Raw genomic sequence first — 25,601 nt, 5'->3', positions numbered from 1 at the left:
CCAGGTAAAAAAGTAATTTTAGATGTACGGCAAACATTTTTATTGTTAAAGAAGATATTCTTTATAGAAAAATAAAGAATAAAGAAGGTAAATGTGATCACAAAATAATAATTTCTATTTATTTATTAGCTTTAGTAATAATGGATGAAGCAGAGAAACAAAGGGTAATATCTATTATTCACCAAGGATCAGATATATCCCTAGAATCTAAAGCTATTGGTGCCCACCTAGGCATTAATAAAACTCAACTTAAACTCTCAAAAGGTATTTATTATGGTGTTAATTTGTTAATTTTGTGTTTATAGATATTGGTTGCCAAAATTATTTCAAGACACTATTGATTTTATAAAATCATGTGATAGATGTCAGAAGGCCAATACAAGATTTTCTAAAATATCTTCTACTTTATATCCAATATATGTACCACCTCTTCCATGGGATCTAATAGGAATTGATCTTTGCAGCCTGCCCACTTCAGAAGATGGCTACACTTGTATTGCAGTTGCCTCTGATTATTTTGCAAAATGGGTTGAGGCAGAATCTATGAAATCAAAGACAGCTAAAGAGACTTGTAAATTTATTTATGGTCTGATGCCGATAAATATATATCGGTTAAAAAATGTGCATTTATAATAATTTATAAACTTTTGATTTTATACAATATAACAAATCAATGATCAAAGCCGAGAGTTTGTCTGTGAAATGGCCACGAGACTACATAAAATGACAGGGACGGTGCAACGCATTTGCAGCGCATATCATCCTCAAGCTATTGGGTTGACAGAAAGGAATAATAATACTATACTTAATGTTAAAGGTTTTGAGTGATGATCAAACACTATGGCCTAGTGTTCTTCCGGGCTGTTTGCAATGCGAACCAGTGTCCACAAATCTACAGGATTCACCCCATTTTATATGATGTATGGTCGGAACGCAAAGCTGGCATCAGAAATTTGAAAATTGAGCCAGATATTGTTAAGGAAATCAATAATAATATTGAGAATGACTTTGAAGAGAGTGAAATATTAAAAAGAATTAAGAATATGGAAAAGGGCAAAAGAAAATATACTTGTTACAAAAAAGGGATTATCAAAAAAGGCAAAAGGATAAAACCCTTATGAAGTCGGGCAACATCCTGATCTGGAACTCACGACGTGCGGATAGAAAGGGTAGAAAAATGTCCGAATCACTGCTTGGGCAAAGAGATCACAGGCAGCGAGGATCACCATGCAATTATAAGGTGATCTATAATCTCTTATATGATGCTGTTGGAAAATAATGATATTTTTACTGATTTTATGGGGAAGGACATAATAAAACATTTGGTTGATACAAAAAAAATATCAACCTGGAACTTGGGCGTATGAATTAGATATCGTAGCAGCTGCTACGTATTTCCAGACGCCAATTATTATTTATTGTAAAAATGGGAATGAAATATATTACATATTCTGCATTATCAAAAATGGACTGTATAAAAAATTTAAATTTTAATATATATTTGATAAATGCATCTTCAGATCATTTTAATCGTATTATAGTGTAATATACACTCAATTTTTTGTGATAATTATGTTTCCTTTTTTGGGATATATTTTCTTTTTATAATATTTTTCTTGTTTTTTTGAAATAAAATTATGTATATCCTTTTTATTTAAATAGTATTAAGAAATCAGCCAGTTTTAATATTATTGCAATAAAATATATATATACAAACAAAAATAGTTGTTTCAGTTTAAAATAATAATTTAAACATTAAGATTTGATTTTAAACTTAATTTTATATCTGTATAAAAATTTTGTATTCCATAAATATAAGTGTTAAATTTTAATCAGCTAAAAATATAATTATATATACATCTAATAAATAAAATGACGATTTTAAGAGGCCAAGAGGAAATGATTAATCAGAGTGATAGATAGTGATTGACATGCTTTGACATAATAGAAAACCTTATTTGTTTGTGATTTGACTTTTGTCTATTAAAATTATAAGGCTTGAGATTCCAATAATACGATGTATGAAGTAAATTTGTATACATTTTATTTATTTAAAATTATCTGCAATAATTATATATACATCTAATAAATAAAATGACGATTTTAAGAAGCCAAGAGAAAATGATTAATCAGAGTGAGTGATTGAGATCCTTTGACGTAATAGAAACCCTTATTTGTTTGTGATTAGCTTACTTTTGTCTATTAAAATTTTAAGGCTTGAGATTTCAATAATATGATGTATGAAGAAAACTTGTATATATTAAACAACTAAAATTTATATAGGATATTAAGAATTGTAAAATAAATAAATTCCCTTAAAAAATTATATAAAAGAATAGAAAATCATTTATATAATCATTTAAATCTATTTTAAATAAATTTTTACAAATCGAAAATGGCCGCCAATATTTTTGAAGCGATGAAAAATATATAATGAATAGATATTTTACAATTTTAATGGCCGCCGATATATTTGAAGCGATGAATAAATATATAATAATATTTATTTTAAAATTTTAATGGCCCTCAATATATTTGAAACGATGAATAAATATTTTAAAATTTTAATGGCCCCCAATATATTTGAAACGATGAAAAATATATAATGAATAGATATTTTACAATTTTAATGGCCGCCGATATATTTGAAGCGATGAAAACATCTCTTAAAAATCAATACGGTATTGATTCTACAATACCAAAATATCACTACGGTATTGAAACTACAATGGGTATTGATTTCACAATCCTACACCGGCCTGAGTTATTTTTTAAAAAAGTTTCAGGTCCGGCCAGAATTTTTTTATTTCTTTTAACATGGGAAGCAATTTTCTATTTATTTAGAATTTAAACGTTTCATATAGAAAAAAAATAAAAGTTAACGCTTGCGTTTACGTTTTTTATTATTTGCGTTTTGAGACGCTACCTTTAAATCGTTCACTTCGTGCGCGTTAATTCCGATTAATACATTTTTTTTTAAAATATATATTCTTCCGCGTTTTACCATTAAATTTTATTATGGTAATAAATAAAAAACAAATAACATTCTTTAAACAAACATATTAACTCTCTACACTTTACTTTCATTTTTGAATTTTCATTCTCTCATTCTTAAAAATCATCAGGACAAATTTATATATATATATATATATAAGATTCTCGTTTCAAATCGTAAGTAAATTTCTTCATTTCATTTTCATTTATTTTTTTTTACCATATATTTATGTTTAAAAAATCATATGATTATAATATAAAATAATTCGAACAAAATATTTAATTCTAAATTTTTTTTTAGCATCTCATTTCTAATTATTTACGATAATAAAATGGCCATTTAAAATAATTGTTTTTTTAAATTATATTCTTCACATATTAAAATAAATAATTAAGGATCTAAACTCCCTTCCCCCCCCCCCGTATTTTTTTTTTGAGTATTTTGATAAAAATACTTCCAAAATTTGCTAATAAATCCCCTTCTCATTCCTGATTCTGGCAAATTCCTCGAGTCCATCGGTCAATCGTTTTATTAAATAAAATTAGGATCGCAATCATGAATCTTCTAGAATTTTCCGATATACCTTTCGTAACAGTTTAACGTTTTGAATCTTACGATACTAATACAATTGAGAGTTTTTGCTTATTGAGAAAAAGTTGGAACCTAATAAAAATAAAAAATATACTAACATCTGATTATTCATCTTTATTGACAAACATAAATCAAAATAAAAGAAAAAGAAAACAAATAACTTAATAATTTTAATAAAACATTATTTTTGTTTACGATTTGCATAATGCATTTTTTTTGTAACGCAAAAATGCAACTACTAATAAAAAGGCCGCCTCAATTTAGGCCAGGGATACTTTTCGTGTTTTTTTTTATATATTAAGATAAGGCAAAAATCAAATTCTCAAATTGTGGCCCCACTTACTTTTATTAAATTTACATTAAATAATTGAAATTTATGATGAATTTTTTATTTTTGATGATTAGCGTTAAATTAGCGTTAAATTAGGTCATCCTGGTCTATTTCTTTGCTTTAAAAAGATAGGAGATAAATTCTCAATTTTATCATTGTGAGTTTTAAACGTAGCAATAAAAAAGTGGAGGCAGGACATGGCCTTAACAGAACATTTGAGAGCTTAATGATAGATTCACAAGCCAAAAAATTGAATCACGTTGCAAAAAAAAATAGAATATTTTGAGCACTTGCAATATTGAAATATTTATCGTCTGCTTATTATAATTTCGAGCTCTTGCATATTAAAAATATGTATCGTCTGCTTATTACAATTTCGAGCGCTTGCATATTAAAATATTTATCGTGCTTATTACAATTTCGAGCGCTTGCATATTAAAATATCTATCGTCTGCTTATTACAATTTCGAGCGCTTGCATATTAAAATATTTATCGTCTGCTTATTATAATTTCGAGCTCTTGCATATTGAAAATATGTTTCGTCTGCTTATTATAATTTCGAGCTCTTGCATACGTCTGCTCATTATAATTTTGAGCGCTTGCATATTAAAATATTTATCGTCTGCTCATTATAATTTCGAGCTCTTGCATATTAAAAATATGTATCGTCTGCTTATTACAATTTCGAGCGCTTGCATATTAAAATATCTATCGTCTGCTTATTACAATTTCGAGCGCTTGCATATTAAAATATTTATCGTCTGCTTATTATAATTTCGAGCTCTTGCATATTATAAATATGTATCGTCTGCTTATTATAATTTCGAGCTCTTGCATACATCTGCTCATTATAATTTTGAGCGCTTGCATATTAAAATATTTATCTGCTCATTATAATTTCGAGCTCTTGCATATTAAAAATATGTATCGTCTGCTTATTACAATTTCGAGCGCTTGCATATTAAAATATCTATCGTCTGCTTATTACAATTTCGAAAGCTTGCATATTAAAATATTTATCGTCTGCTTATTTAAATTTCGAGCTCTTGCATATTAAAAATATGTATCGTCTGCTTATTATAATTTCGAGCTCTTACATACGTCTGCTCATTATAATTTTGAGCGCTTGCATATTAAAATATTTATCGTCTGCTCATTATAATTTCGAGCTCTTGCATATTAAAAATATGTATCGTCTGCTTATTATAATTTTGAGCGCTTGCATATTAAAATATCTATCGTCTGCTTATTACAATTTCGAGCGCTTGCATATTAAAATATTTATCGTCTGCTTATTATAATTTCGAGCTCGTGCATATTAAAAATATTTATCGTCTGCTTATTCTAATTTAAATTAATTCAAATCAAAGTACCAACAAATTGAGCAGTAGAGTATTGGGGTTTTTTAAAGAAACAACATTCGCAATTTATTTTAGTTAAAAAAAAATTTGTTTACTTGCACGCTATTATTCTAAAATAAATTCGTTAATTGGAAAAAAAATTGAAAAAAATGAAACTTTTCAGCTGGTAAGGTTTTCTTACTTTAAAGCAATAGGTATATATTTATATAATATATATATTTAATAGTGGTCTTGTATAATTTCTAAGCGTTATAATTCTTTGTAATGACTACCAAGCGCTCAAATGGTATGGCTTTGGTTTATGGTATGACCTACCCTTTAAAGAAATTTCTATAAAATTTAATATCCTTTGACTGACACTTACATGCAGCCAATGCCAAGATAATAATAAAAAAATCAATATTTTAAATAGTTTATATTTTATTTCAAAAAAAAAATTCGATAGAAAGAAGATAAATTCAAGAATTGGAAGCACAGAAAAACAAATAAATATTTAATTCAATATGCCCATTTTAAAATCTTGCTTATTTTGCCTTTCTCCAAGGACTGGAAGTATGTTGTTTGCAATTCTCAGCATGGTAACACTTATATAATATATCACGTATCCAATGACATTAATGATAACCCTAGAACTGATGATTCCTTCTTTAAATGTATTAAAAAGTAAATTGATGTCCATCAACTAAAGACATTTAAACTAAATATTTTATAAAGTTTATAGAGAGCTGCCCATGACCTCTTTATATATATATATATATCTGAAAAAAAATATCTAAAATAACACGATAATTCTACCCCTCCCACCACCACCCTTATTTTTAGGAGAACAGCTGTGTGTCCACTCCACTCCTCTGCTAGCTAGCTCCAGTTACATTTTTAAATAATAATAAATTAATGAATAATATCAGCGATAATGATGTTTTAAAAAATCGTTATCATTCAAAGGTCGAATCTATGATATAAAATATCAATTTCTATATTGTGTTTATTGAAAAAATTTGCAACTGAATTTTACTTTTGAATAATAAAAATAAAATAAATATAAATTGTGACTACATTATTATTTTAAAAACTAACTTTATAAGATCACTAGTAGTGTTGTTAAACGGATCATTTTGTGCCGATTTTTTAAAAACAGCTGACCCGATATTTTAGCCAGAAGAATTATGCCCAATCCTCGAGGTTTTGTTATTATATGTCTAGACCTTCTATTCCTTCTATGAGCAAAATCTCCAGGCTCGCGTAATATTTTTTCTGGATGGACCATTGAGTTAGCCGTTTCTAAGAATCGGCTCAAGACGAACCCTCTAACAACACTAATTAACTGCGCATGGTGCAGGCTAGATTTGAAACTCCGCTTAGCAAATATATATATATATATATCTAAGACCAAGAGTCAACTAAAAAAAATTTTTTTTTAAATAAAATTTTGATATAATAAATAGATTATTTCCATGATTACAGCCTGTATCGGAATATACGATTTGGCGATCATTTACGCGAAAACCCGATCCTTTATTTTTAAGCGTCCCAAATTTGATTGGGCAATCATAATTTTCTCCATGTTCGGGATTACCGCATCATTATTATTGATAAGTGGCGTTAGACAGGTTATAATATATTTATTTATTTATTATCTCTATTCGACTTTAATGAAATACCCCCCCCCCCCCCGAGTTACAAAAAAATGTATCTTTAGAACTAGTGTTGTTAAATGGCTCAATTTGAGTCTATTTATTTTTTTTTGAAGATCGGATAACTGGATATTTTAGCTTAAAAAACTATATTGCCCAAAGCTTTTAGATTCTTTATTTCATTCATCCAATATTACCAGTGTTGTTAAAAGATACTTTTTAAATGGATATAGATACAGATACATCGTCTTAAATAATATCTAGATACAGATATTTTAATCAAAAATCTATCTAGATACAGATACCACATTTTTATATCTAGATACTTGTATCTAGATCCTTTAACAACTCTGAATATTACTAACAATTTTTCTATGCCAAAATAATTATAAAATACTTCTTTAATTTATAAAAAAAATTTAAAAAAATAATAAAATAATTAATATTAATTTGAGGTTGTCGATCGTAAATATAGGAACATGTACATGTATTAATAAATCAAATTACTCATCACAAATAAATTGAATATGTAAATAAAAACTGCTATACATAAAAATAGTTAAATAATGTTCTAAACAAATGATATTAAAAAATATTAAATTTAGAGACCTGCAGACCCTGCCCAGCCTAGGCCGGGCCGTATTTTAATTTTTTTAAATTTACCAGGGCCGGGTCTCAAAATTTTTTTAAAAAAATACCTCTACAAGTCTCTGATGAAATTCACAAATATTTATTTTTGAAATCGTTCTACAGTAAAAAAAAAAAACATTTACCTGTTCTTATAGTGAGCACAAATTTTTGACTAGTGTTGTTAAACGGCTTATTTTGAGTCGATTTTTAAAAACCGCCAACTCAAATATTTTATCAGGAAAAATATCATGCGAGCCTTAAGATTTTGTTCATAGGCGTCATAACGGTTCGAACATCTATTGACAAAATCTCGAGTAAATATTGAGTTATCCGTTTTTAAAAATATCGGCTCAAATCGAACAGTTTAACAACACAGCCAATTAAAAAAAACCGTAAATTGAACTCTTTTTTTTTAAAAAAATATGAAACGCGAGGAACACTTTTACAAATTGTAAATTATAAATAGAAAATAAACATGTAAAAAAAATATATATCAGCCAATAAACATGTAAACAAGAACAAGTTAACAAAGATGGTAGAGGGGGGGGGGATTTCAGATCAAAAAAGCAGAGGTTCCAATATTCGAACACTAGGCAAAAATGGGTGAACGCAAGTTTTTTTAAAAAAAAATTAATTCCTCTAAAAAAATAAAACGATACAAATTTTTTTTTAAAGATATAAATTTTTACACTTTGTTTAGGGGCTTGTTATCATTGAAACGATTCCCTGTTAAATTTCCAAAAATGAATTCTTCTTCTAGCGATTCCTAGATACGTTCCTGTTCCCTAGAATCCTAGTTTCCTGTTCCAAAAATGTCTGAAAAAATTCATATTTATCCGGTATAAAAAAAATATGCAGAAATGAATTTTAAAAATAATAATAATTTATAACGCCATATTTAATGAAAGAAAAATCGGAACTACTTTTGGCCATGGATGGTGAATAACGTAATCGTAATAATTATAATCTTGATTTCAATATTAATGGTAGCTTCGCTTAGTAAATTTGCTCTTAAAGTAATTTATTATTATTTACGATATATATGTAAATCTTTAATAAATCATCGGTATTCAACTTGAAAAAAGAAAATTGGCAGTGTTGTTAAAATGGCTACTTTCACGAGTAGGGCCTCTAACTAGTGAAAATTCGGCCCTGCCCGTTTTTATTTAAATATATAAACTAATTTTTTATAATTATCCAAAATAAAAGATATGTAACTTATGTGGCGTCTAGTTTTCTCTAAAATAAATTCAAATATTTTTAATTGATAAATTTAGATGTATTTAAAAAAAAATTTCCAAGGCCCCACTCGACCCGGCCGTATTTATTTAAAAAAAATATTAGGCCCGACCCAGCCCGAACCCGTTTTGCGGATCTATTAGGCCCGACCCGGCCCGAACCCGTTTTGCGGATCTATTAGGCCCGACCCGGCCCGAACCCGTTTTGCGGATCTATAGCTCTAAATAAAATTACGCTTCAAGAAATAACAAATTAGTGCTTCCTTTTCTTTTAAACTGCTTTTATATGAAAAGAAATGTATATATAATATATTATGCGAGAAACATTTATTTAATTTCAATATTTATAAAAAATAAGATAAATTTTTGATTATAAATATTTTAAAATAGTATAGTATAAAAAAAAATTAAATTTAAAAAAAAAGCAACATATAATAGTGGGAGGGGGGGGGGTGTGGCAAGAAAATCTTTTACTGAGATTCGAGGAAACTAAGGTTGCTGTCTCAGAACACGACGATAATAGTTATCTTTATAATATTACAGCCTAGGGGAACCTAAGGACCCATTATCAGTAATAAAAATTGAGATAAAGTGAAAATTTAAAAAGATATACCTCTCTAAATTTTGACCTTTTCACCTGTAATGATCGTATCGGTGCCTGGGATTATATGAAAATTGGGAGACGCAAGTAAAATCCCACCCCCCCCCCCCCCCCCCCAAAAAAAAAAAAACAACTTTTTTTTTAAAAAAAAATATTTAGAATACAAACTTTCATCAGAAAAATGTATTAAACTAATTAGATGCAATTATTATTATTTTTTTTTTTACATTTGAACAAAATTTAATTATAACTCTTTCCTTTCAAAAAAAAATATTTTAAAAAAAAATTGCGTATAAAATATATAACCTATTTTATTCCTTTAGAATATTATATAGGTCGTGCGGGGTTTCGGAATCAGCGGGGATTCGAATTCTCTTGACTTTGAATCATAATGGAAACCTCTGCAGGTCTATATCAGAGTTGTTAAAAGATACTTTTAAATGGATCTAGATACAGATACATCGTCTAAAATAATATCTAGATACAGATATTTTAACCAAAAATCTATCTAGATACAGATACCACATTTTTGTATCTAGATACAGGATCTAGATACTTCTATTTAGATCCTTTAACAACTCTGATATATATATATATATCTCATTTTAAATTGATATATCCCTTTTTTGTTGTTGTTAAATAAATAAACATATACTATATTACAATAAACATAGACATACTATATCAAAATATATATATAAACACATGATAATCTTAAATTCTAAATGTTAAAGTCAGCCGGCCCGGATTTTTTTAAAATATATTATATTTATTTTTGATTTTTTTATAGCTTAATAATGGCCATTTCAAAAAGTTGGTTTTAAAATTTAAGGCCCAGCCGGGGTATTTTTTTATTCGGGCCGGGTTTAGGGCCGGACCTGCAGGTCTCTGTTTAAAGTATTGATAAATAAGTAGTCAATAATGTTAATAACTTTTTAATGTTTTTGAAAAATTTAAGAAATTTTTGTCTCTCTTCATTATATATCATATAAATTTTTTTTTTTTAAAAAAAAAACTAACTGATGGAGTATATTGGAGTCTGATAAACCCATGTCACATCCTTCATGAAAATGTTTTCATGTACCTTAAACCAAAATAAATGAAATTAGGAATATATTTGCCAGATCGGGGTGACCTGGCTCAAAATTCTGGCTCATCCGGATAAAAGGATAATCGGACCGGGTAGGATAACTTCTTAGAAATATTCTCATATTACGCAGTGTGGGATAATAACTGCTCTAGTATAAACACTAAGAAAAATCTAATGAAACTGCGAAAGATTTCGGATCATAATAGATACTTTTTTTTACGTAATACCCAATTTTTATGACGCTTAGTCACAAACTTCCACCTAAATATTAAAGGGTAAAAATTCCCATTCTTTTCCCTCATTCCTAATTCACCCTTTACTTATTTAATTATAATTTCTTTCAATTTAGATTTATGGTTTGCTCTGCGTCATATCTCATTACCAAGAGCTAGGGTTAGGGGGTTGAAAAGGATAAAGGAACGATATTTTGGAAAATGATGCAATCAACATCTGTAACAAATATGCAAAATATTATAATTCGTTTTTATAATACTACAAAAAAAAATTATAATGGTGTTTTTTATTATTTGTTTTATATGTTCTTTTTAAAGAAGGATATCAAAGTATTATAATATATCTACTTATATTTTTTCAATTCGAAATTTGTATTCCATTTACTATTTAAAAGCTCAGGATCACAATTTGGTGTTTTATTAGAATAAAATAGTTTTTTATATTAAACTCAATCTGATATTAGAAAAATGTTTAAAAATCATGTGAAGAGACTAGGTTTTTATAGTGGTAGCTAATCACGACGAAGCTTTAGCGATGCTAAGAATATGGATCAATATTATACCCGATTTATTTGGGCAAATTGCCTCATCGCAAACCCTCAACACCGACTATAAATTCTTAATTATTTACACTTAATTTTGTATCTTTAAGCATTGAGATGAAGATCAATGTCATATTTTTTTCCGTGATTGCCAAGGCCTAAATCAAATAACTTCATGGGCCTCAATTTTTTGACTAGAAATTTTTCTAGGCCTAAACCCGGACCGGTACATATTTAATATGAAAATAAAATTCCAAATGGCTTCGAATGGATTAGGGAGATCCGGTTGTTCCAAATTCACTCAATGTTTTCCAAGTTGCATCTTTGCATTCTATTTACTTTGATAATTTCTCTAAGGCTTTTTAATAGTATTCGAAACATCTTGCATTTTTTTGGGCAACTATTGTTTAAAAATGCCAAACAAACAGGCTAAGGATCCTCCCTTTACGATAAAGGGTCTAAGGATCCTATAGATGTTAGATTCAGCTTTTATTATAGCTCTCCAACCTCTCACTTTTCAAAATAACTATTTACAATTTATAATCGGGAACGGGATTATGGATATACTATACAAACTTCAAATTTTAAATGTATCATTTCTTCCTTTAAAAAAATATGACCATATTTATTCGGTTCCCGTTCTAAATCGCTAAAACAAAAATCGCTAAAAATTGGAAACATGGCTTATATCTCCTAGAAAATTTTTAAAGTAAATTTGAAATTAATATTAATAGATACTAGGGGATCAAATACTTGTATTTAAACTGAAAATTAAAAAAAAATCGCTAAAATGGAAGAAATATCATCCAAATTCCCAATATGATTCGCAAAACTGGGATTTTGGATGATATTTCTTCCATTTTAGCGATTTCTGTTTTAGCGATTTAGAACCTATCCCTATTTATTCTATTGGTTTACCATTATAGGTTATTCTGGAAAGATATTCTCTATTTTGGATGATTATTTTTTTTTCAGGGCCGATATTTCTTGATAGTTTGACTAAAATAAATAAATAATTTTAAAAAAAATACAAGAATTTTTTAATCGACGAATGGGTCGAAGCCCATTCATTGATATATATATATATATATAGTATATAGAGTAGTACATAGAACCTAATCGATAATGATAACAATTATTATAATTATTCAGTGAAAATGATGGGCCACATATATATATATATATATCTACCAATATAACCAAAACTAGTGAATAAAATTAGCTTACATTCTGTAAAAATAAAAAAATATTTTGATATACCACCACTATTTTTTTTAAAAAATGCCCTGTTCATTAATATATCGATTTTATCCATTACATTTATTCTACTTTTCATCTCCTTCGTGTAATCTAATCTTCACTACCGCCTTTTGCTACCTCAGATACTTAAAAAAAATATTCTAAATTCGTTCCTTTTTAAGGGATAAAATACAGAAAGTAAAATATATTATAACATATAATCTAGTAAATAACCCAAAAAAATTTTGATGATTTCAGGGATTACTAAAAATGACAAAAAAAAAGATACAAAAAATATCGATACTTTTTTGATTGAACTTTTGTGAGATTTTTCTTGTTCTTGATGTGGACTTTCCCCCCTTTTAAGTAGAAATATTTTTCCCCATTTCTTTATTGACACTTCTTCCTTGTTTGATTGACAACCTTATTCTTTATTGATCGGACTTTTTTTCCTTGTTGAAACTTTACCGTACATTTTTCCTTATAAATTTTCTAATGTCGTTTTTAACGTGAGCGAATTTTATAGCGTAGGTAATATCGCGTAACCAATTACGCAAAAATTTTTTTTTCCAACTAAACATTTACATGGGAGACAATATAGCGAAACTCATTATCGCTTATGTTTCCGCGACCTTAACCTTCAAATACTTTAGGAGCGCATACATATTAGCGAAACGTTTTATCGCGAACCCTTTTAAGCGAATTTTCCACCGCGAATGTGTAGGCACGAAAACATTTTCCCGATCGCTTCACTGCGAAACAATAAATATATTCGCGAACGCGTTTATTTATAAGAAAATGACATATTCGATATTAATCTTACTCACCAAAAATACCTAAAATTATAAACTTCGAAAAGTTTTAAAGGATCTTTTTTATTAACTTATTTTGTCCATTATCTAAGCATGTGACCTTCACCTGATGTGACAAAAAAAGAGAGAAAAATTAGCCAATTTCTTTCTGGTCTCTTCTCACTCATAGTTATATTACGGAAGGTCAGTTTTGGTCAGATTTTCCTCCACCTCAATAAATTTACCATCCCCCCCATTCTACCTTCTCCGACTAAAACAATTTTGCTAAATAAATTCTGAATTGTTGACAAGAAAAGGGGATATATCATATTTTTTTAAAAAAAAAAATTCTATTTCTATAGAAAATTGTTGTTCCTTTATCGGAACCCTGGGATAAAACCTGAAATGTGAATATTTTATAACGTCTAAAATTATAAATTTTTATTTCCGTAGAAAATTGTTGTTCCTTCTATCGGAACCCAAGGTGTAAATCCTGAAAAATGCCAATTTTTATAAAATATTCTAATTTTATATATTTATATAGAAAGAAAAGTTTTCACGGAGATTTCATAACCACATTGCCCTCCCTGCCCCGCTTTACCCCATTTATTATTTTTTAAAATAATGCTCTCATCGAATATTACTTTTTTTATTATATACTCTTAATTCATTCGAAGATTTTGACCCTTCCACTGTCTTTTTTTCGCCCATATTTCAATAAATAAATTTAAACTTGCAAAGTTATAATTAATTCTAAAAAATCAAAATTTCCAAAATACTCTTTTTTGGATTAAATAAACACGTAATTGTTTAAGGAAGAAAGAGAGTAATAATTAGGAAGAAATTATGGAAATAAATCATTTTATCTTCAGTTTGGAATTGTCTTATATTTTTTTTTTCTTCTTCTTTTTTTGACGATGAATTTCCCTTATTTCATATTAATATCACTTTTATAATTGAAACTCCGTGGTTGTCGGAGATTATGACTACCGCTAAGTTTATTTATTTATACAACCCTTTATCTTTATCTCAACAAGCATCTTTACATTTATTCTCATCGTTAGATGAGGTTCAAAATATAATAATTTAATGCTGATTTGATAATCATTTATTCTCCAAATGGTAGTTTTATATAAATGTTTATATAAATAATAATAATATTGTAAAAAAAAAAAAATTTAAAATTTAAATAATTACTTGAGTATCCCATGTTCCAATATAGGACCATGAATGATTAAATTATAACACAAAAAAAAATAATGAAAAAACCAAAAATTCTATATTATAGTCTAACTTCTCTTCTCTTCTTCTCTTCTCTTCTCTTCTTCTCTTCTCTTCTCTTCTCTTCTCTTCTCTTCTTTCTCTTCTCTTCTCTTCTCTTCTTCTTCTTCTCTTCTCTTCTTCTTCTCTCTCTTCTCTTCTCTTCTTCTTCTTCTCTTCTCTTCTCTTCTCTTCTCTTTCTTCTTCTCTCTCTTCTCTTCTCTCTCTTCTCTTCTCTTCTCTTCTCTTCTCTTCTCTCTCTCTCTTCTCTTCTTCTTCTCTTCTCCTCTCTTCTCCTCTCTTCTGTCTAAGAAAGAAAGAAAATTTGTTTTTAACAAATCAGGAATTTCAAAAGAAAAGCATAAAGGATAGGATAAGCGATAAATTTTGGTAAACCAAATCTAAGGTTCGATCATTTCGGTGTTGTTAAACGAATCGATTTGAGTCGATTTTTAAAAGCCGCTAACTCAATATTTTGACCTAGAATAATATTACGCGAGCCCGAAGATTTCGCTCATAGATGGCACAAAGGTCTGGACATCGATTAGCGAAATCTCGAGCCGTAGGGTAACATTTTTCCGGTTAAAATATAGAGTTCGCCGGTTTTAAAAATCGACTCAAATCCATCCGTTTAACAAACAACTAATTTATATTATAATTAAGGTTTAAAAAGGGAAAACTGAAGACTATCGTTATTATTACATAAATATATACCAATTATTCGTTAAATTTAAAATTTATTTTTACATAAAAGTTTCGCCGAGATCACACCTGGTGGGGGACCTAAAAATTTGATTCACGATGGATCAGTTTTTTACGTATACAAAAGTATTTCCGTGTTCGAAAAAAAAATAAAATTCAACGCGATTCACATTTTGGGCATTTCGAATGGTCACCCCAGATTTAAATTTATTTTAAAAAATAAAATAAAAATATTGTTTTTTTAAAAAAAAATATACTTTTATTTGTTATCATTCTTATCAATTTTTTTTTTTTTAGTGTCGTTTAACTAACTAACTTTAGTCAACTATTAAACAGTGTAGACATATTTTTATCCAGTAAATATTCTAATCAATCTTCAAGTTGAGGCTCCAACTTAGAAGCTTAATTCAATTTTTTAAGTCTAGAAAACATGACTGAGACACAGTAGTAGTAGTGTTGTTAAAAGGTTCGTTTTGAGCCGATTTTTAAAAACGGCTAACTCAATATTTCATCCAGAATAGTATTAGGCAAGCCTGAAGATTTTGTTTGTAGAAGGAACAATCTCGAGGCTTAAGGAATATTTTTCTGACTAAAATATCGAGTCAGCTGTTTTTAAGAATCGGCTCGAAACGAGCCTTTTAACAACACTACTACTACTACTGCTGTGTCTCAGTCAAGTTTTCTAGACTTAAAAAAATTGAATTAAGCTTCTAAGTTGAAGCCTCAACTTGAAGATTGATTAGAATATTTACCGGATAAAAATATGTCTACCCTGTTTAATAGTTGACTAAAGATAGTTTAGTTTTAACAACACTAATTTTTTTTTTTTTGTTATACAAGTTTTTTATATAATTTTATTTTGTAAACAACGAATTTTTTAAAAAAAATATGGAAATATTTTAAATTAAAATCTAAATATTCATGTATTTAGCCTAACAAGCCCAAAAAAGACTATTTAAACCAAGCAAAGTCGACCAGGTGGAGATTGGCACTAATATCTTTATAAAATTAAAGCTAAACGGACATGACTCAGATCTAGTGTTAACGGCTCAATGGCTACAATATTTTACCCAGAATAAATATTATGCAAGCACCTAAATATTTTGCTCAAAGATGGCACATAGGATTGAACATCCATTGACCAAATCTCGACGCTTAGGGCATTATTTTCCTGGCTATAACGTTGAGTTAGCCGTTTTTAATGGTTTTTAAAAATCAGCTCAAATGAAACCGTTTAACAACACTTATACTCAGACAGTGAAAAAAAAAATGTCGTAGCTTTCTAACACAAATAATTCATATTAAGATATTAAATCAAAGCTTTATAATTGCTCGTTTTTTTAAAAAATTATGATATTTTATAAATATTTTCTTTTATTCAATTTTTAATTATATTTTTTTTAAAAAAAAAGAATAAGATTAACAGTAAATATATGTATCCTCTAATTTAATCATTTATCAGGCCACGTTATATTGTAAGCTTAAAAAATCAAAAAAACCTTCTTTTTTTCTTCTTCTTAAGTTATGGATTTTTTCAGAGTTGTTAAAAGATACTTTTTAAAAGGATCTAGATACAGATACATCGTCTAAAATAATATCTAGATACAGATTATTTAAATCAAAAATCTATCTAGATACAGATACCACATTTTTATATCTAGATACTTGTATCTAGATCCTTTAACAACTCTGGATTTTTTTAATAAAAAATAAATTATAATTACAGCTATAATTCCATAATTTAATTCGTGTTATCTATTACATTTATTGCACTTAAGATTCTATAAGGATATCTACAAACTATTTCAGCACAAACATACATACATTCATACATACAAATGGCGTTAAATTCGTCCCAATTCTTAAATTACTTAGAACTTTCAAATTTATCGTTATTGATATCCAGGAAAATTCCTAGCTAGGCCACTGCCTAGCAGCCTTACTAACAAAAGTGGCAGATAGCCTTATTTTATTATATTATAAAGGGCTGATAGAACAATTTTTTATGGGAGCCAGTTGCATCTTTGTTATGCCACCCAACACATATTAAATACTGATTTCAAACAGCGGGACTGGGTATTTCCGATGGAAAAGATTTTGTTTATATTAACAGTGATTTAACAAATGGGAAGTTGTATTAGAAGAAGGAGATACAACCTGTTAAATGGCTAACCTTTAACCGTTAAAATGAGATAACCGTATTTCGAATGTTTGACAATTGCATATTTGGGTAGAGAAAGATTAAATCTCTGACAAAGTGCCAATCCCCTTTATCAAGGAATTGAACATTTCCGGGATATTTGTCATAGGTTCGTAGGATTCAATTGGAATTGAGTCTTGATGAACAAACTATAGCGTGCATGTGATATGATCATTTTATTACACTCGGTTTTATTTGCTGAAACCGACCTTGGCAAAACATATATTTAAGTCTATTCATTGATATATGTATATATATAGAGTACATAGACCTTATCAATAATCATAACAAATCATTAAAATTATTCAATATAAAAAATGATGGGCCACACGTATCATATCTACCGAGATAACAAAAACTGATGAATAAAATTAACTTATTCGGTAAAATAAAAATATTTTGATACCACTAATAATTTTCATAATGTTCCCTGCTCATCAATATATCGATTTTAAATGTAATTTTCATTTCTAATGATTCCAAATCATAAATTCCCTTTGATACCTCTTTTTAGGATGGGTTTATACAAATTCCCTAAATTCATTCTTTTTTTTTCGTGTTAATCTGCGAGTAAGTTTTATGTGTTTATAAATGCAATCCAGTAAATATCCTTAAATTAAATGAATTTTTTAAGATTTATTAAAAAATTGACAAAATTAAATATACAATAAGAAAGAAAGAAAGAAAGAAAGAATAACAATTTTATTATTTTTGATTGACACTTTTCCTAGTTTGATTGGCCCCTTTTTAATTGGTTGTTCCGACCTTTTCCTTTTTTTTGGATGATAGAACCCTGAATTTTTTCCTTTAAATTATTATTTAAATAATAAAAACCATTACCATATATATGAGGGTCAATGTCCGATCTTGGATCCAGACCTGACCTATGGACTTTAACCGGATGGAGCATGGTTCTTGAAAAAATGGACTTTAACCGGATGGAGCATGGTTCTTGAAAAAATGGACTTTAACCGGATGGAGCATGGTTCTTGAAAAATTGGACTTTAACCAGATGGAGCATGGTTCTTGAAAAATTGGACTTTAACCAGATGGAGCATGGTTCTTGAAAAATTGACCCGAACCGTGATCTTAAATAAAAAAAAAACCATATTTTTAAAAATATTATTTGTTTTTTACTTAATTTAATTCTTGTTTTTGTCATTTTATTTAATGTAATGTTATCAGAGTTGTTAAGTATCTAGATATAAAAATGTGGTATCTCTATCTGTATCTAGATAGATTTTTGATTAAAATATCGGTATCTAGATATTATTTTAGACGATGTATCTGTATCTAGATCCATTTAAGTATCTTTTAACAACTCTGAATGTTATAATATAATAAAATATATTAGACGACAATGCTAATGTCTTGGTTGGCGGAACTGCAATAGAAGGGATTAGGAGAGAGGGTTAATGGAAACGGTTAGATCTATTCCACTCTTTTACCAAAAGCCCATATGTGCATCACAATCAATGCTTGTATTCTTTTCTTCGAATTCATTTTCATTTATAACTCTGATAACGTTTTAGGGTTCTCAAAAATTGATCGATAAATTTATAAGTAAGATAGACCGGGGTTGGTTTTATTCCAGTTTTTTGTTCAAACCCTCAAACAAATTCAATTACATATACATAAATAATTTGAATGAAAATGAACAAAACATATTATTTGAATCCTCAAAACATTGTGGCTATTTGAAATAGTTGATATACATCTTTCAGAAACGATACCTTTAAAGAAATTTTTTTAGCCCAACGTTGCAGTACTCTGGGTATCTTATAGTTAAAATGAGATATCCGTATTTCGAATGTTTGACAATGGCATCATTATAATTGGGTTGACAAAGATTAAACATCTCTGACAAGGGGCCCACCCTCTTTATCAAGGAACCTGGATATCTGTCATAGGTTCTTAGGATCTAATCGGAATTGAGTTTTGATGGGCTGATGTCCACTCAATAGTGTGCATGTGATATAATAATTTTATCACACTCGGGTTATCGCGGAAAACGTAACCATGTCTGCAACAATAAAAAAATATCTAATTTTAACAAATCAAAAATATTTTGATATACTCCCAAATATTTTTTAAAAAAATCCCCTCTTCATTAATATATCGATTTTATCCATTACATTTATTCTACTTTTCATCTCCCTAATGTAATCTAATCTTCTACCGCCTTTTGCTACCTCAGATTTTTAAAAATTTTTTAATTTTAGCATTGGAGTTTTATATAAAAAAATTATTCTAAAAATTCATACCTTTTTTAAGGGATAAAATACAGTAAGTAAAATTTATTATAACATATAAATTTGAAATCCAGTAAATAAACCAAAAAAATTTAAATGATTTTAAGGATTATTATACTACAAAAAAAAAATATTTTTAATTTGAATTTTTTCCTTTTCTTGTGAGATTCCCCCTTATGAGTCGAAATATTTTTCCCCATTTCTTTATTGACACTTCTTCCTTGTTTGATCGAAAGACTCTTTTTTTTTCTTTGCTTGATCGACACTTTTCCTTCTATGAATGAAAACCCCTACATTTTTTTTTTCCCTTTAAATTATATTTTAAAGAATAATTTTGTGGTTTCACTTCTTTTTTTTTTATCTAAAAATTTTCAATATTAATAAATGCTAATTTTCTAATGTCGTTTTTAACGCGAGCGAATTTTATAGCGTAGGTAATATCGCGTAACCAATTACGCAAATTTTTTTTTTTCCGCTAAACATTTACATGGGAGACAATTTAGCGAAAACTCATTATCGCCTATTTTTCCGCGACCTTAACCCCCAAATACTTACTAGCGTTTACATATTAGCGAAACGTTTTATCGCGAACCCTTTTAAAGCCAATTTTCTACCGCGAACGTGTAGGCACGAAGTCATAATCGCGATCGCATTTATTTAGAGGAAAACGCGACATATTCGATATTAATCTTACTTCACTAAAAATTCCTTAAATTGTAAACTTCGAAATGTTTCAAAGGATCTTTCGTTACTTATCGTCTATTAAGTTGAGCACGCACTCTTCATCTAATGTGACATAAAAAGATAAATTAGCTAATTTCTTTATGGTCTCTTCTCACTCATAATTATATTACAGAAGGAATTTTGGTTCAGATTTTCCACCCCAATAGATCCCTGACCCACCTTACCCCCGTTCCCTCCTTCCCCAACTAAAACGCATTTGGTAAATAATTATTTTTCAAAATTTCCTCACAATTTATTTTCTCATATTTTTCTAAGTTCATTTTTTTCTTCTTAAATTGTCGATAAATTAGAAGGGAATCTCATTTTTTTTTTAAAAAAAAAAATCTTATTTTTGTGGAAAATTTTTGTTCCTTTATCGGAACCCAGGGATAAAACCTGAAATGTGAATTTTGTATAACGTCTAATATTTTATATTTATAAAAGAAAAGGTTTTCATGGAGATTTCATAACCAAATTTCCCCCCCTCCCCCCCCCCCCCCCCCCCATTTTTATTTTTTTAAAAATATTACTTTTCTGATTATAAACTCTAATTCAGTTGAAGATTTTGACACTTCCACTGTCCTTTTTTTTTCCCATATTTCAATAAATAAATTTAAACTTGCAAAGTTATAATGAATTCCTAAAAAGAAAATTCAAAATATACTCTTTTGAATTAAATAAATATGTAATTGTTTAGGATGAAAGAGAAGTATAATTAGGAAGAAATAATGGAAATAAACCATTTGATCTTCAGTTTGGAATTGACTTAAATTTTTTTTTCCTTCTATTTTGACGATGATTTCCCTTATTTCAATTAATATCACTTACAATTGAAACTCCGTAGGTGGTCAGAGATTATGACTTTTTACCGCTAAGATTATTTATTTATACAATCTTTATCTCTACAACATCTTTACATTTATTCTCATCGTTAGATGGTTCAAAGTAAATAATTTAATGCTGATTTGATATTTATTCACCAAATGGTAGTTATACAAATGTTTACATAAATAATAACTTGATATAAATAATTAACAATATTGTAAAAAAAAAAATTTAAATTTAAATAATAATATAAAAAAACCAAAAATTCTATATTAGTCTAACTTCTCTTCTCCTCTCCTCTCCTCTCCTCTCCTCTCCTCTCTCCTCTCCTCTCCTCTCCTCTCCTCTCCTCTCTTCTTCTCTCTACTCTCTAAGAACCATTTATATGAAAATGAATACCAGTTAAACTTAAATAACATAATATTTTTTTTTTTTTAAAAACAAACGCTAAAACGCTTCTACTCAATTTTGTATAAAGCAACACATTTGCTCATTTTTTTTTCATATTAAAAATGGGGATTAAAAATGAATCAGGAGTTTCAAAGAAAAGAGCATAAGGGATAGGATAAGCAATAAATTTTATAAACCAAATCTATGGTTCAATCATTATAGTTGGTGTTGTTAAACGGATCAATTTAAGCTGATCCACGGCAAACTCAATATTTTACCTAGAATAATATTAGGCTAGCCTGAAGATTTTACTCATATCTGGCACAAAGGTCTAGACATCAATTAGCGAAATCTCGAGAGTCAGAGCAACATTCTTCTGGCTAAAATATTGAGTTAGCCCGCTTAACAAACACTCATTTATATTAAAATTGAGGGTTAAAATAGGGAAAATCGAAGACTATTGTTATTATTACATAATTTATTGGTTAAATTTAAATTTTATTTTTATATGAAAGTTTGGGCTGAATTGGCCTGGGGGAACTAAAAATTCGATTCATGATGATGGATCAGTTTGGAACGTTAAAATTATTTGCGTAATTTCAAAGTTATTCCGTGTTCCAGGAAATAAAATTGAACACAATTCACATTTTGCCATTTTAAATGTTACCCCACATTTTTTAAAATTTATTTTGAAAAAATAAAATAATTTTCGACTTGCGAGAAAAAAAATAAAATTGTTTTTTAAAATACCTTATTTATTAGAATTCTTATCAATTATCTAACTTTGGCCATCTCTACTGTGTCTTAAGTTTTTTAGACTTAAAAAATTGGATTAAGCTTCTAAGATGAGCCTCAACTTTGAAGATTGATTAGAATATTATCTGGATAAAAATGTGTCTACGCTGTTTAATAGTTGACTCTAAAGATAGGTGGTTTAACAACACTAATATATTTTTTTGTTAACAAGTTTAAATAATTTTATTTTGCGAACAAACGAATTTTATTTTTAAAAAATAAAACTATGGAAATATATTTTAAATTAAAATCTGCACAACACTGTACATAAATATTCAGGTATTTAGCGTGACAAACCAGAAACGACTATTTAAACCAAGCAAAGTTGACCAGGTGGAGATTGGTCCTAATATCTTTATAGTTATTTCTTTCTATCTTTCTTTCTTTCTTTCTTTCTTTCTTTCTTTCTTTCTTTCTTTCTTTCTTTCTTTCTTTCTTTCTTTCTTTCTTTCTTTCTTTCTTTCTTTCTTTCTTTCTTTCTTTCTTTCTTTCTTTCTTCATTCATTTGAGCCGATTTTAAAAAAGGGCTAACTCATATATTTTATCCAGAATAAATATTATGCCAAGCACTAAAGATTTTGCTCATAAATGGCACATAGGATTGAACATCTGTTGACTAAATCTCGACGATTAGGGCATTATTTTCCTGGCTATAATGTTGAGTTAGCCGGTTTTAGCCGGTTTTAGCCGGTTTTAAAAACCGGCTCAAATGAAACCGTTTAACAACACTTACTAAGACAGTGAACAAAAAAAAAGTCGTAGCTTTCTAACACATAATAATTCGTATTAAGATATAAATCAAGCTTTATAATTGCTCATTTTTTAAAAAAATTATGATATTTTATTCAATTTTAATTATATATTTTTTTTAAAAAAAAGAAGATTAACACTAAATATAATATCCTCTAATTTAATCATTTGTCAGTCGCCCCATCAGCCACGTTACATTGTAAGCTTAAAAAATCAAAAAACCTTCTTTTTTCTTCTTCTTCTTAAGTTTTGGATTTTTTTCAGAGTTGTTAAAAGATACTTTTTAAATGGATCTAGATACAGATACATCTAAAATAATATCTAGATACAGATATTTAAATTAAAAATCTATCTAGAGACAGATACCTCATTTTTATATCTAGATACAGGATCTAGATACTTGTTTCTAGATCCTTTAACAACTCTGGTTTTTTTTAATAAAAAATAAATTATAATTATAACTATAACTATAATTCTATAATTTAAATTAATTCATGTTATCTATTATATTTATTACACTTAAGATTCTATAAGGATACCTACAAACTATTTCAGCACAAACCTACACACATACATACATACAAATGGCGGTAAATTCGTCCCAATTTTTAAATTACTTAGAACTTTTAAATATATCGTTATTGATATCCAATGAACCCACAGACAGTCTAAATGAAACCAAGCATCAGGAATTTATTTTGCTGAACAGGGTGAGGTTTGTGGTGCAAAAAATATGCTTACCCATAATATTAGCCATGGGCATTCCAGGGAACTTATGTACTCTCCTAATATTATCGCGTAAACACATGAAATCCTCCACAAACTTTTATTTGGCTTCCCTGGCATTTTCAGATATGTTTTATCTCTCGTTTCATTTCCTTCTCAGCTTTCAACATTACGATACTATTAGGGGCAATTATTGGTATATGCAGTATTTGATAGGGGGCTACTCCCTCGCGGATATCTTCAGTAATGCCTCGGTTTGGATAGTCGTCTCATTTACCATAGAACGATTCGTAGTAGTGAGTAACCCTATCGAGGGTAAAATTTTCTGCACGCTTGAGAAAGCTAAATGTGTGGTTCTCGCAGTTTTTCTGATATCAATTGGCGGGACTTTTCCCACATTTTTTGAAAGAAGAGTCGATAGCGTCTACGCGAAAGATGATTCCATAGAATCATCTTTCCTTAATACGACATCTTTATTTAGTCAAAATAATCTCGTTTATGTGAAGATCCCTGCAAATACTTCGAAACTTTTACATACCGTACAGGAAACTATGCTCAAAGGAGCGACCAATCCAACCCCAATACGTGTCAAAAAATATTTTCTAAGCGACACTCCTCTTTACTTGAACGAAACTTATCAGAGGGGGTATTTCTGGTTTACGAGCGTATTTTTCTGTTTTTTCCCGCTGACACTTATTCTCATATTTAATTCATTATTAATTATATGGATACGCAAATTTGCCGGTATCCAAAGAAAGTTGACCAAGACTTGGAACGGCAATAGTAGTATTTCTCGTAGTAAAAGGAATATAGCTGAGACACGAATAACTTACATGCTCATTGTAGTAGTCATAATCTTCACGTTTTGTCATTTACCCTCGGCTATACTCTTGGTAGCTTTCCAACTTAAACCCGAGACACAAGAATCGGTTATCTGGAGACTGTGCAATAATTTTGCCAATTTACTTATGGCAGTTCATGCTTGTCTCAATTTCGTTTTATATTGCTTGCTAAACAAAAAATTCAGGAAAACGTTCACCGGAATTTTTTTACCTTGCTTTAAGCTATATCAACGAGATGCTTGGACGAACTTTTTTTCAACAGGTACGCGTATAATCAAGACACTCTTCTCCAGCAAGCTAACGAATTTTAAAAGAAAGGGTAGCATTTACGATTTAAGTTCAAGAAAGGGCAACTCTACAGCTTACACCGAATGCCAAGATTCTAATGAAAAATCGGTAAAACTGAAGGATTTTAAGAGTAATGAATATATCGATACACACACCCCTTGTCAGAGATATTAAGTATATTGGCAATAAAAGTGTGAGTTTCAATTCAAAATGAATTTTTTGTGGTACAAGGAAGGTAAGATCATAAACGAATGTATAATCGCAAATAATGAAAACCATGAGTGATGCTAATAAATACATTTAAAATGATTATCAATAGAAAATACAGAAAAAATTTTTTATTGGACCTCTGATATATGTTCATAATAGACACATGAACATATATAATTTTTCAAATATACTATTATCTTATAATATTTATAATATCTTCGATTGATCGTCAATTCTATTGCCATTCATAAATCGAACTACTAGATAATTTTCATTGTAAGCCTCTTTTCCAAGGAACTGACATAACCTTCATTTTAAAATAATAAATCCTTTTCACATATACTCATGCTGTTTTTATATT

General features: G+C 28.6%; 1 protein-coding gene across 6 annotated transcripts; it reads left to right on the top strand.

The window, feature by feature from the left end:
* Nucleotides 1–3,054: 3,054 nt before the first annotated feature.
* LOC135923149 (thyrotropin-releasing hormone receptor-like) lies at nucleotides 3,055–25,271 on the top strand. Of its 6 annotated transcripts, none has more exons than XR_010571143.1 (5): nucleotides 3,055–3,171; nucleotides 5,725–5,857; nucleotides 6,725–6,889; nucleotides 8,452–8,925; nucleotides 8,964–9,482. XR_010571143.1 is itself a non-coding variant. In XM_065457741.1 (5 exons), exon 5 carries the CDS (start codon nucleotides 23,759–23,761, stop codon nucleotides 25,202–25,204), a length of 1,446 nt encoding a protein of 481 aa, XP_065313813.1. In that variant the 5' UTR covers nucleotides 3,055–3,171; nucleotides 5,725–5,831; nucleotides 6,725–6,889; nucleotides 10,822–10,924; nucleotides 23,699–23,758; the 3' UTR covers nucleotides 25,205–25,271. The 6 variants fall into 6 exon arrangements, 3 of the variants coding, with proteins under 3 accessions (XP_065313813.1, XP_065313812.1, XP_065313814.1); XM_065457741.1 differs by lacking the exons at nucleotides 8,452–8,925; nucleotides 8,964–9,482 and adding exons at nucleotides 10,822–10,924; nucleotides 23,699–25,271 and having other exon boundaries at nucleotides 5,725–5,831; XM_065457740.1 differs by lacking the exons at nucleotides 8,452–8,925; nucleotides 8,964–9,482 and adding exons at nucleotides 10,822–10,924; nucleotides 23,699–25,271.
* The last annotated feature ends 330 nt before the right edge of the window (nucleotides 25,272–25,601 follow it).

Source organism: Gordionus sp. m RMFG-2023, chromosome 2, assembly GCF_954871325.1.
Source record: "Gordionus sp. m RMFG-2023 chromosome 2, tfGorSpeb1-WG-v2, whole genome shotgun sequence".
NCBI lineage: Eukaryota > Metazoa > Nematomorpha > Gordioida > Chordodea > Parachordodidae > Gordionus > Gordionus sp. m RMFG-2023.
The sequence above is the reverse complement of the archived record's forward strand: the minus strand, read 5'-3'. Positions and strand labels throughout refer to the sequence as shown.